This window comes from Lithobates pipiens, unplaced genomic scaffold (assembly GCF_037356315.1).
Source record: "Lithobates pipiens isolate NorthernLeopardFrog02 unplaced genomic scaffold, aLitPip1_a1.2 Scaffold_27, whole genome shotgun sequence".
NCBI classification, from domain to species: domain Eukaryota; kingdom Metazoa; phylum Chordata; class Amphibia; order Anura; family Ranidae; genus Lithobates; species Lithobates pipiens.
Genome location: NW_027507788.1, coordinates 124,189,056 through 124,202,950, shown reverse-complemented (window position 1 = coordinate 124,202,950; position 13,895 = coordinate 124,189,056). Strand labels below are relative to the sequence as shown.

Sequence of the window (13,895 nt, the reverse complement as noted above, 5' to 3'; positions counted from 1 at the left end):
TTTTTATTTATTTTTTTGCTTTTTTGGCTCTGTGTTACTTTAACTGACAATTACGCGATAATGCAACACTGTTCACAAACAAAATTTACAGTTTATTATACAGGATTTATCTTCTATATATATATATTTTTTTTTATTTATTTTTTTAATACTAGCAATGGAGGAGATCAGAGACTTGTAGCAGGACTGTGATAGTATGGTGGGCAGTCTGACACTTTGAGAACGAGTGGCATTAATCAGTTCTAAAAAATCCACTGTCACTGTACTAATAACACTGGGACAGGATTAACACCTAGGGTGATCAAAGGGTTAAATGTGTGCCTAACTGGTGTTTGTATGTGTGTGTATTGTGTGCTGCTTTTATTGAGGGGTGTAACTGTTTTTATTCCCTGAAACAGAAACGGCCACATCCCCACTATCCAGACAGAGCTCTGCATTGTTTACATAGGCAAAGCTCTGTCCTGTATTCCTCCTTACTAGTCAGCAGGTGTCAGCGGTCAGTCATTGGCAGGCACCCACTGATTGATTGGCTTGTGCTGTATCTAATCTCAGCACAGCCATCATGCCCCACCCTACTCAATAGTTCCAGATAACATACTAGGTATGTGATCCAGTTCAGGAGAAACCCTCTGCCGCTGTAGAACTAGATTATATGGTTAGCATGTGGTTAAATGTAGGGATTCAGAACAAAAACTATATTGTGGACAATAGATACAGCTAAAGAGTGTATTTATTTTCTATAATGGTGAGCGCCAACTAGTGGCCATAATGCAGTATTTTTTTCTCTAATCATACTTTCTCAATCTGCAGAGAATATAACATGGGAACACTCAACTTTGCTCCATTTGCACAGAACTAATTCATACTTCCCAACTTTTTGAGATGGGAATAAGGGACACCTATCAGCAAAAGTATGCAGGCATAGAACACGCCCCCTTTAAAGGAGAATTTTACAAAAAAGATTGGTTAAACCCACAAGTGCTTTCTTTTTTTTTTTTTTTTTTTTTTTTTATATTCCTTTATATTGACTTTTAGAAATTACAAATGCAGCAATTTAGAAATAGATGAAAGGTTTAGCACTGAAAAACACTTTTTGATAGATAAAACATGCATTTTCTATACATCTGTATTGATTAGACCAAAATGAGGGACAAATGAGGAGAAATTGGGGACAGAGGGACATTATTTCAAAGTAGGGACAGTCCCTCACAATCGGGGACAGTTGGGAGCTATGATTAATTTATATTCAGTTTTGATACAGTGTATCTCTGCAGTACTTGCATAATTGCCCATGTTTTATCCCTTCAAAAACCCTACAAGTATAGAAAGATTCCTGGTAACGTCCCTTGCTCTCTGCTCCTCCTCTAGGTTGACAACACAGAGCATTTTGTGGACTGATGTGTGCAATGAATGGTGTTGGCCCTTTCCAGCTATCACTTTCTAAAGTAATGAAGCGTTCTCCGTCTCGTCGTCTCCATGACATATAGCAGAGAAGAGATGTGATGTCATAGCCCTTCCTCCTTATACGGAGACTCTCCTTGCAGGAGTAGATTACTCCTATTGTGATCTATTGCTGGCTGATTGCAGAAGAACAAAACCTCATTTTAGTTGAGTTTTTAAATGAGAGTTGCACATTGTGAAGGTAAAATGTAAAAATTGTCGCCAATTGGTCATCAGTCTAAAATCTAATATGCAGTGATGTGTTCCACCTAACTGGTGGCCTTCTGAAAAATGATTACAAATGGAATTCTGCTTCCATATAAGGTCACTCCCAGGATGACTTGGCCCCATTCCACACAGTTCAGTACGTCTGCCGCTGGCCAAGAGAGATGTTAAAAATGTTTACGTGACGTTAATGTACTGTAGTTCTTCGCAATGGGAAACTTGGAACATGATCGTGCTTTGTTTATGCCATTAATTACAAACATTGTAGATCTGGATTAGGAAATTGGCAGTACTGTGATATGTCAATATTCGTTATTAATTCAATTTATTGTAAATTCAAGTTTTGAAGTTTGCAATAGTTAAACAGTGCCTGGTATACTGTTTAACCAATTCAGCCCCGGAAGATTTGGCTGCTGAATGACCAGGCCATTTTTTTGCAATTTGGCACTGCGTCGCTTTAACTGACAATTGCGTGGTCGTGCGATGCTGCACCAAAACAAAATTGATGTCCTTTTTTTTTTTTTTTCCCCACAAATAGCTTTCTTTTGGTGGCACAGTATTTGATCACCTCTGTTTATTTATTTTTTTTGCGCAAAAAAAAGCGTAAATTTAAAAAAAAAACACTATTTTGTATTTTTTGCTATAATATCCCCTTTTTTATTTATTTTTTAAAAGCATTTTTTCCTGTTTTTAGGCCAATATGTGTTCTACATATTTTTGGTAAAATAAAAATAAAAATCACAATAAGCGTATATTGATTGGTTTGCGCAAAAGTTAGCGCGTCTACAAAATAGGACATAGATTTATAGCATTTTTTTAATCATATTTTTTTTCTTTACTAGTAATGGTGGCGATCTGTGATTTTTATCAGGACTGCGACATTATGGCGGACACAATTACCAAAGTCCAGTCAGTAAAAAATTTCTTCCAGTAGAGGTCTGAATCGCATGTGTTTTGCGATGACTCTGTCACATTACCGCCCCCCCTCATTTTTATATCACAATCCTGTTCTTGCATCAGTGTCTTTGGTTACATCCTCGCAACCAATCACCTGCTGGTTAACTTAAAATGTTATCTTCGGCAGCTCCCATCCTCCTTTCAAAGCTGCTGTGCCTCCCGCTCTCTGTCCAGAACTGTTCTGCCTATCGCCCTCCTCTGCTGTAATAACAGCAGCAATGGAAGCAGGGGGAAAAAACTGCTTCTAAAGGCCCATACACACTATCAGATTTTCTGCTGAGTTTTTTTCCTTCAGATTTACCAAAACAATGTAGTGCAAGGGCCTGCCTGATTGCATACACATTGAAACTCCTAAGGTTTGACCTCATATTATATGGTTTTGGTAAATCTGAAGGAAAAACTCAGCAGAAAATCTTAGTGTGTATGGGGCTTCAATCGCGGGACTGCGGTGGCCTGGATGGGACAGTGACTCTATCTGGACTGTGGTCTGCCACTTAGTGATGCATGATCTATCTGAGACAATCTATTAGAAAAGATAATTAAAGCGGGAGTCCGCCGGGAGTCCGCATTTTTTTTTTTTTTTTTTTAAAAGCCAGCAGCTACAAATACTGCAGCTGCTGACTTTTAAAATAGTGACACTTACCTGATGGCACGCCCGCGATGTCGGCACCCGAAGCCGATCTCTCGATCGTCTCTCGGGTGCTGCCGCCCCATCTTGGGTATGGAAATCGGGAAGTGGAGCCTTTCGGCTTCATTTCCCGGTTCCCTACTGCGCATGCGCGAGTCGCGCTGCGCAATAAGGATGGACCCGCTGCCTCTGGGATCTGTGTTTCCCAGCAGGCAGCGGGGGACTTTCGGAAAGGGGCGTAATCTACGCCCCTTTCTGCAGAGAGCTATCCCGGAAGTGGGTGCAGATACCTGTACTGTACTGATTCCAATGAGCGGAGGTCCATGTTAGGGTGGACCTCCGCTTTAATTCAATGTGTACTGTGATTGGTTGTTTAAAACAGACGCCTCTTCATTTGAACAATAAGATAGCTGATCGATTTGCTGGTGCTGAAATTGATCAAAAGCTCACTAAATTGATATGGCCTACTGAAATATTGATACGCTTCATTGGTATTGCATGGCCATTTTTAAATTGACTAAGCATGTTCTGGGTTGTAACCATGAAACCAATTAGCTATTTGACTAGCCTCGTTTTGAGATTTTGGTGTTTACAATTTTTTTATTTTTTATTTTTTTTGCTGGAAAATATATATATATATATATATAAATATTTTTTTTTTTTTCTAACGCCCTAGACAATAAAATGGTGGTCATTGCAATACTTTTTTTTTTTTTTCACACCGTATTTGCGCAGTAATCTTACAAGTGCACTTTTTTTTATTTATTTTTTTTGAATAAAAAAATAAGACAGTAAAGTTAGCCCAAGTTTTTTTCTTTTGCGCGGTTTGACCACTGTTTTCATATGCAGGCGCTACTTACGTATGTGTTCGCTTCTGCGCGTGAGCTCGTTGGAACGGGGGCGCTTTAAAAAAAGTTTTTTTATTTATTTTACTTGATTTTATTTATTTTTTCACTTTTGGGTCACTTTTATTCCAATTGGAAGGAATGTAAACATCCCTTGTAATAGAGAAAAGCATGGCAGGTCCTCTTAAATATAACATCTGGAGTCAAAAAGTCCTCAGATCTCATATTTGGACTAAAATGCAATAAAAAAATAAAAATAAATTGTCATTTGAAAAAATGACATTGAAAAATTGTCCCTTTTAAGACGTATGGGTGGAATTGGCATTATGATGTCGCTTCCACCCTTCTATGGTATGGAGACAGGTGGGGGGCATCTTCCCCTCACTCATCTCCATATCTGACCATGACAAGGACCCGATCGCCTCCGCCACTGCTGAGGGCGCGGGAGGGCCTCTCCTGGCGCTGATAATGGTGATCTCACAGCAAATCCGCCGCAGAGACCACCAGCTTCTGAAGAGATGGATACCTCGGGTGTGGCAGTAGCTGCTGCTGTTACCGAGATATCCATCTTCAAAGTGCCGACGTCTATGTACAGGAGCTGGTCGGCAAGTGGTTAATTGCCACAAAACCAGCTGAACCAATTTTATATAGAAAGAAAGAATGCATCCAAGTGAAAGAAAGTATGAAATTGCACAATTAACATAAACAATTGAGTACTGTTCGTGATATTTTTTATTTGCACAAATATCCAAATTTTTAAGACAAGCTTTCGGGGTGTATTCCCTTCACCAAGGTCCAAGCAGTAATAGCAGTGATCATCGGCCATCACATGTAACATGGCTCCAATTTATGGCTGTCTCCTGAAGCATGTATCCAGCCTCCAACTTCTATAGCAGTAAAATGTTTTTAGTAGTTTAGATTTTTCTAAAACTTTCTGTATTAGTACAGCTTAAACCTTGAAGAAGGGGACACACCCTCAAAGCTTTCCTGAAAATTTGGATGTTAGTGCAAAAAAAAAAAATAATAATTTACATTACTGGGTATATGGCTACAATCACCTCGAGCACACTTCACATATAATTGACGTTATTCAAGAGTACAAAGTTACAATGATTTGTACATGAAAAGAAAATCCCTCCTCTAAAAGTACATCCCCTTGAATACATAACACAATGCTACTCCTGCTGCACAACGCCAGTAGTTTCATTCACTAGTCTTAGATGTGACATCAATCTGACTCAGGGGAGAGGCAACACCTTTCTTCTATATAAAGGTAATGGATTCACCTTTTTGAGGTTTACATGGCATATCTAGAATATTCATATACTAGCACTTTAATTATTTTCATTAGTTTCTATTCCTGGTGCCCAATCTGTGGCCCTTTGACAGTTATTGTGCTGTCCTCAAGGCCATTAAAGACAGTTTGTGTTTCCCTAACCTGTTTACTCGGGCTAGTAAAGGAATTATTTTATTAGACTGACTTGTGGTATTGTAGTTTGTGTTTTGTTTTTTTGTTTTTCATAATGGATCCTACGGAGGGAAGAATCAGACGGCACCGCTCCATTTTAGGGGGGCTGTAGAGATCTTGAATGTGGAAGCACTGATTTGTAAAGCGGTTGTAAATAGCAGTGATAATCAGCCCTCACACGTAACATGGCTCTGATCTATGACTGAAGCATGTACTCAGTCTCCAACCCCTATAGCATATTCAGTCTCTAGCATCTCTTGTAGAACGCCTGCAGTCTGACCATCTCCTGTTGCATTCATTCTATTTCCTTATACAAGCACTTTGGACTCTTCTTAACATAATTATTATTTTTAGTCGTATCAACAATATTTTTATATTGGCTTTGTTCCTGGGTCATGGCAGCACATGTAAATTCCCTGCTACCTGGTAACATTTTAGTTTTATTGTGGACTGGTGATATAGGCAAATTTTTTTTGTGTGGTGTGTTTTTTTTTTTTTTTTTTTTTTTTATTATCTTCTTTTATGTATTCCCAGGAATCTACTTTTAAGGGCTTTTAGGAATGTATGCATTATGAAATTTGTGCTAATAAAGTCAAATATATGTTAATTCTGCAATTTCCATATTTTTGATTATGTATACTTTTTTGCTATATGTTTGCCTTGCATTTGTGAAAAGATATTGGCTGTGTATTTGTGAAAATGAAACTCGGGTTGCCTGTAGCTGGTATTTAAAGCGTTAAAAGAAAAAAAATTGATCCTGTTCCAGTGCTTGTCCTGTGTCATTTAACACCTAAAAAACAAAACAAAAAAAAAAAAAACTTGGCTGATCCAGCCAGTTTCTCCCCACCCCTCTGTAAACTGACCACGTTGCATCATGGCTGCTGAGACCAGACCTCATGGTCAGTTTACATGCCTTAGTCATCAGCAGCCTGCTGTCTGCTCTCCTGTGTCCTCCTCCCCCTCCCCTTTCTGTCTGTGTGTGAGCCACCCCTCCCCCCTCCTGCTGCTCTCAGAACTCTAACCTGTGTATACACCATCACCACTGCCTCCTATTGCAGTGTTCCCCTCTATGAATGATTTATAAATGCTGTAAATGCCTCATTTAAGAGCCAGCTTGCAATCGCATGACCAGCCAGCTCTATCCTCCTCTCCTCCCTACCCTCCAGACTGACATCAGCAGAGGAATCTCAGCCCCGCCCACTGCATCTCTCAGAGGAGAAAGAGAAAGCTGGCCGGTCATGTGATCGCAATCTCGGCAGTGAAATAAGGTATTTGCAACATTTATTTTTATAAACTGGACAACTTTCTCCTTTTCTCCTCTGAGAGATGCAGCGAACGGTGCTGAGATTCCTCTGCTGATGTCAGTCTGGAGGGGAGGAGAGAGCTGGCTGGTCATGTGATCGCAATCTCGGCTCTTAAATTAGGCATTTACGGCATTTTATATTTATAAATCATTCACAAAGGGGGATACTACAATAGGAGGCAGCGCTGATGGTGTATACGGTTTAGAGTGGCTTAACAAACACTTTAAGTCCTAAACAGACATCTGGGGAAAAAAGCAGTTTGAGGTTTCTAGAGGCAGTCTATAAACACAAATGTGACCAGTTTGCCTTATTGTAAGAAAGAATAAAAAAAAAAGAATGATCCATTTCAATCGTAAAGCTAGAATTATTTTTCCCAAAAGTGAAGTGTTACCTGATCAAAATCAAATGACAGACATGACGAACTATTGTTGTAGTTATACTTTATTACGTAAGGCAGCCTTTATCAACTGTTCTCTGGAACCGTCCGATTCCTCCAGAGGTTGCTAGGAGTTTCTCAAGCAATTTCACATCTGCTTTACCCTGGACACTTCCTGGGGCTTCTCACCACTGGGTTCCCTGAGACCAGAAAGTTATTTCAAGGGTTCCTCTATGGTAAAAGGGTGGGAAAGGTTGATCTAATAACATATTTCATATTTGAATACATATTGGCTTTCCATTATAAACGCTAAACTATTTTTAAATTTTTTATTTCTTTAGAAGATACATCTCCAACCATGTCGGTCCAACGCAGGAAAATCGTGGAGGGCAATACCCATGTCTTGAAATCTCCTGTTGGGATTGTACGGATTCTAGCAGTCATCTTCGCCTGTGTTACATTCAGTTTGGTTGTCCACGGAGGAGGCTATTACGGCCGAACTGGCGATATGTGCATGTTCTCCTGGTGCTTCTGCTTTGTTGTTACCATCATTATCATCACTGTTGAGTTTGTAGGCATACAGAGCAGGATGCCAGTATCTTGGAAGAATTTCCCCATCACGTTTGCAATGTTTGCCGTCCTAATGTGCCTCTCGGCTTCTATCCTATATCCACTATTCCACCTTAAGGATAGGAGCTACGGCAGTGAAAGACACACTTACCAAGTTGTAGCGACTGTGTTCTCCTGCCTCACCACCTTGGCATACATTTTTGAAGTGTCTTTAACCAGAGCTCGACCTGGAGAAGTTACTGGCTACATGGCTACTGTGCCCGGAATACTAAAAGTAATCGAAAGCTACATTGCTTGCGTCATCTTTGTCTTCATTGCAGAACCCGTTCTATATGATAGACATGATGCACTGAAATGGTGCCTGGCAGTGTACTGCATCTGTTTCATCCTGTCTGTTGTAGTCATTATTCTCTGTGTTGGAGAGTGTACAGGCTGGCTGCCTTGTTCTTTTGAGAAGTTCCTCAATGCTTATGCTCTTTTAGCTGTGCTACTGTACATCTCTGCTGTGATCGTCTGGCCCATTTTCCAGTTTGACTCAAAATATGGGGGCAGAACCCGTAGGCAAGATGAATGTGGGTACAGCGCTGATATTCTATGTATTTGGGATAAAAGGGTAGCTGTTGCTGTGTTGTCAGCTTTCAATCTCATAGTCTACATCATAGATCTTGTTTATTCTGCAAGACTTATCTTCATCACGGTTTAAATGAGGAAATCATGTGGATTTCACTTGTCTCCATATATTAATCGATAGAATTGATTTTAGTGATATAAAGTGCCCATTTTAAAACTTGATAAGTAAATTATTTACATGAATTACAATTTCTAAATCACTCCTTGTCATTGCACAGTTGTCATAGCTCAAATCAGCAAGCTAATTTAATATAGAATTTCAATAATGATGCCTATTTATTAGCAGCTGTCGGACTTGTGTCTGTTTACACCCAGCTACCTCCGATCCAGCAAAAACAAATGGAAGGGGATCCATTGCCATCCTGCTGGCTGGATCGGGTTGCAGTTGGGTGTAAAAGGACAGCCAGTCCATTTACATCCAACTGCCTATAGAGCAGAACGGGCTGTGTCTGCTCTGCATAAGCGTGGACATGGACCTGTCATCCGACAGCTCGGCCCAGAAGTGGAACAGCGGACAGATCCCCTGCTGAGCAACACTGAGTCTTGCCCATGTGAAAGGGGCCTAACAGTGATCCAAATAGCAGTACAAATTTCACAGGGGTCCTAAACCTTCCTTGCTCGATCATTTAGACTAGACACACACTTTAAAGGTCTCATTAATGCAAAACGTAATATTTCTATGGGTATCCAGATAAAAATATAGGAAATTGCTTTAAAAAAAAAAAAAACTACTGAATCCTACTACATTTTTCTCAACTTGCTTGCCTTTGAGGTTTAGCATCACCAAAGAACAAATGAAAGTGATCATTTAAGAAATAGTGGTGTTGCCATTCTTGATCTTCTAAACATTCACTTTACCTGACTGTCATACTGCTGAATGGAGAGGCTTTAGTTCCTTCTGACTTGCTGTATCAGAAGCTGTCTACTGAATAATTTACGGGACCTGCCCCTTGCACTCTGATTTGGTGTACTTTGGAACGTGTGCATTTACAAGGATTATGATTCCTATATTTTTTTTAAATGTGTTTTCTTCACATAATCCTGCCAAGATATATGCTACTATTGAGTTTATATGAAAATATTTGTTATTAAAAAAAAATTTTTTTTGTATTTAGTTATATATTTTTAGGTGCAGCGGTTTATTGCAGTTTGTTTTCACACATATTATGCAAAGCCATTTATACCAAATTTACATATCATTTTATGATCACATAACTCATTTGTATCTAAACTTCTAGAAAATCAGAAGCGTGCAGAATAAGACTGCTAATTCTTAAGATTGGACTCCAACCAAAATTTATGTTAGTTTCAGGTATATTAGGGAAAGGTCAGAATTTGTTGGGATTATAATGCTGGGTGTTTTAGCCTTGTGGAGATATTTCTTGCATACTGCCTCACAGAAAGTTAAAATAAATCTGTGCAATGGGGAAACTGGCACCTGTGATCACTCAACATAGGCTCCAACACTTTCCTTAAATATTTGCCACTGGAGTTCCTAGAGAATTACACTTCTAATTGAAGTATCCATTATGGGTTGGGTTGACTTTTAAAGATTGCAGCAAATAATCTGGTGTACAGACTCAGCCCAACAAAAAAAATGTTTGCTTCTATTATTACAATTTGATCTTACATTTTCTTTTTGTAAATCTACCAACAGTTTGCAGTGTGAGGGTCCAACTAATTGGATCTAAATTGAATGGACTGTTTGAGAAAATGTAAAGTCGGGTGTTTAATCAGATTGTAAAGTATTTAGTTTACGTAAGAGGGCCATGATGTTCCATATTTCTTCAGAGGTACATCCTTAACAAAACGTTTCTTTGGGAATTTGTTGGAACTTTTTTGATTGGTTGTTAAATCTGAGAAGCCATTGAAAAAAAATCACAAAACAGGAGTAATACAAGTAAATCCAGGAACAATTTATACAAACAGCACAGTAAGAGACAGTTTAAAGTAGAGTTCCATTTGACTTTAAATAGTTTTTTGGGGTCAAAAAAATGTATTTGCTTTACATAACTATGTGCCTGCTGTCTGCACTGTAATATTCTGTAGTAGAATTGGCTACATACAGAAAGTGGAGCTTAAATAGTTAAGCTGAATGGAAAGGCAGGCAGATGACGACATGGTTTTCATCTTGGCCAATTGGAGGAAGCATTGTATTTGTTGCTAAAATAGCAAGCCTACTCCTGAATGGTCCCAACTCTAATTTCCGCACAACTGCAGAACACGGTGCCACTAACAGTGTGTAGCTAATGCCACTACAGTCCATTACAGCACACATAGTGGCTGCATTATTCTGTAATGGAAATCGTTTGGGCCATCTTGGTCAACATGAGCTATTAAGGCCACATGCACACTGGACATTAGAAAAATGCCAGTAGCCTTAGCTATAGAATAAGTTTTGCAGTAGCATTTTGCTGCAGTTTTTTAGCATGTGTGTTTTTTTTTTTTTTTTTATGAAAACTGTACATACTATACAAATGTTTGGGGCTCAAAAACGCTCCTAAGCCCTGGTTCACATGGATGCTACTTTGAAATCACGCTACTTCACATAAAGTAGCAAAGTCGGCACGATTTCAGGTGCTACTTGATAGACCTCTGTGTTGCTTCATACATAAAAGAACTAATTTTGCAAATCGGTGTGGTGCTGCAAAATCGGTGTTGCACAGATTGGAACAGTGTCATTGCTGCCAATAAGCTGTGGCTTTTAATACGATTTGATCTCTCAAATCGCATGACAGATCACGTCAATGTGAACCTAGGCTAAATGACAGCCATGCTTTGCCAAGTTTACTGCATTTTTTGTTTGTAGCATTTTTCACATTTTTCACAACTGAAAACTCAGTAGTGTTTTTTCTTTTTCCTCAGTTATTTTTTATTTTTTTTTTATTTTTTCAGCCTGAAAACGCCCCTGCAAAAAAAAAAAAAAAAGCTGATAAAAGCCTGTGTGTGCATGGCCACTTAGGATAACATGCTGGGGAGTTTACTGGCTGTAGAAAAACAAAAACCCTGATGCCCAAAACAGCAGCTGTAAAAACACCCAGTGTCCATGATGCCTTAAAGTCAAAGTAAAATTTGGATTTTGACTTTAAGGGTTTGTGTTAATAGGGTTGGGCTTGTGTCAATGCCATCAGTTTGAGCTGCTTTTGGGATCAATCAGAATGAATTGACCTACAGTGGACATCTTTCTGACCCACAGTAGACCACCTTCAAGAGGGTTTACATTCCCATAGACATTTGGAAATACAAAACCCATTACAAACATAGGCCTTAAGTGGAAACCAGAAATAACACTGTATCTGGGTTGGGCTGTTTGTGTGTGTTTGTTTTTTTTGTTTTTTGTCTTCAATAATCTGCCCGATACAGGAATTTTTAGAACAGTAATGTGTATCAGTGCAAAATATGGGTGATATGCATTTTTAGGTCATGCCTAACATATATATATATATACATATATATGCAAACATTCTCTGTATTTATTCACTAAAGTGGTGCAAAGAGCTGTTTTTGCCATCAAGTACAGTGGTTCATAGCAGTCAAGTGTTGAATTCCTATTGGTTGTTACGAGTTACTGTTCTTGGCACATTGCTATTGCCTTAATAGGTTTGACGTTGTTTGGTCTTGATGTCCTCATACAAAAAACACTGTTCTGTATTTACTGTGCATTATATAAACAGTGGCTTTCTTTGCACAAGATATATTCGCATGCTCAATGTACCAAAGTGCCTTCTTTTGAACAGTATTGTAAAGTACTATATATTGTACTAGTCCTTTTTTTTTTTTTTTTTTTTTATATATTTTTGTGTCAATCTTTGTGCTTTTCTTATTTTTAAGAAGTGAAATAAAATACTTTGTACACAACTGGTTTGTCATGCGTCCTTGAAGGTGAATTAGGAAACCATGTTTTTAGTTTTTGTTCTGTTGTAAAATGGTATTTTTATGGGCTTCATTTATAAAAAATATATATATTTTTTTTTTTACCATGACGCTCACACTCTCTGGTGGTTTGTACCATGATTTTATCGCCTTAAAAATCAACTAATTGATGGATAAAATACATCAGAGAACTGTTTTCCTGCCAAATCTTTTGTCTTTCTGACCATCCATTTCTGAGAGTTGTAAAGCTCTGCTGTACATAACAGCCCTGTGTGGCACGGCTGGAGACCTGATTTTTCTCTGCCACCATTAATCTTCTCTTCTGTGGTCCCCACCAGAGATGTTCACTCCTTCTCTCCTGCACACTGCTTGCTATGGCCCTTCATGCTCCTGAACCAAGTTATGTACGTCTATAGACAGGTGAAAGTCGGGGGGGGGGGGGGGGAGTTAAAAGCCAGTGGAAGATTTTTTTTAACTTGCAAAAAATGCATTAAAGTGAGGTTAATTTTGTTCCTTTTATAGTAAACATGTTATACCTACCTGCTTTGTGTAATCGATTTGCACAAAGCAGAACCCCTGATCTTTCTTTCTTTCTTTCTTTCTTTCTTTCTTTCTTTCTTTCTTTCTTTCTCTTCTGGCCCCTCCCCTTTGTTGAGTGCCCCCAGAGCAAGCTGCTTGCTCTGGGAGCACTCGTGTGTTTTTGGTTTCAAGCTACCTCCTGTGTGTCTTTGGCTCCTGCTACTGTTTCTCAGCCAACAAGCTTTAATTGTAACGAGTGTTAATTTTGACTAAATTTTGATTTAGTTTTACTCCAGTCTTTTGACGAAAATGCAATTTTAGTTTGTCGTATTTTGGTCATCTGAATTGTTTTGGTCACATTTTAGTCGACTTAAATCTCCAGTATCACAAACAAAAATATTGTTTTTTGACAAACAGAAGTGCAACTTTAAAATATAAACAAAAAATTGTAAACTTTATTGGTTGTAATGCCCCTGCACATATTGCCTGACTATAAAAGTGTTACAGTTCTCTGCTTACAAGTAATTAACATCTTTATAAATAAAACAACGTTTTTTTAAACAAACAAGAATATTGCTTTTTGACGTTACATTTGGATTTAGTTTGTAGTCCCAAGTCTTATAGCTAAAATAGCATTTTAGTCAGATTTTAGTCATCTGAACTGAAACTGAATTCCTCTTACGTTCACTGACTGACACAGCTCCTTTATTCTTGACCATAGGGTTGTTACGCCACCTTCAGGAGAGGACTAGGCTTTCTAGTTCTGCCTAAGGGGCAGTCCCTTCAGTAACAACCCCCCAGCCTGATTCCTGCAGCCTAAGTTTCTGCCTAGTGAAGGAGATGGACCTAGGAACACTGCGGGCCCGTCGGTCCTGGGATTTTTCTTGCAGAAGTTTTGTCTTTTGCGCAAGATTAAGATCCTGTGATCTGCTATGAACAGCCGGCTGGGTGACAGGCTGGATACCCTTATCCTTGTAGTCTCCCCAGCCTGGCCATCAAACGCGTGCAGACCATAGCTACACGCTGGGTCAGCCACGACATGCCCCTCAGGCTCCAGGGG

At 39.0% G+C, this 13,895-nt stretch overlaps 1 protein-coding gene across 3 annotated transcripts in view; it reads left to right on the top strand.

Moving 5' to 3' along the window:
- MYADM (myeloid associated differentiation marker) overlaps positions 1–12,301 on the top strand; it is a 66,719-nt gene extending 54,418 nt beyond the window's left edge. For 2 of the 3 annotated variants that reach the window (XM_077457424.1, XM_077457425.1), the window contains exon 2: positions 7,585–12,301. In XM_077457424.1, the coding sequence (XP_077313550.1) occupies positions 7,602–8,516 (915 nt within the window). In that variant the 5' untranslated portion in view covers positions 7,585–7,601 and the 3' untranslated portion in view covers positions 8,517–12,301. Of the gene's footprint in view, positions 1–1,605; positions 1,643–7,584 lie in introns of those variants that run through there. The other variant, XM_077457423.1, reaches the window with a different exon arrangement.
- Positions 12,302–13,895: the final 1,594 nt, after the last annotated feature.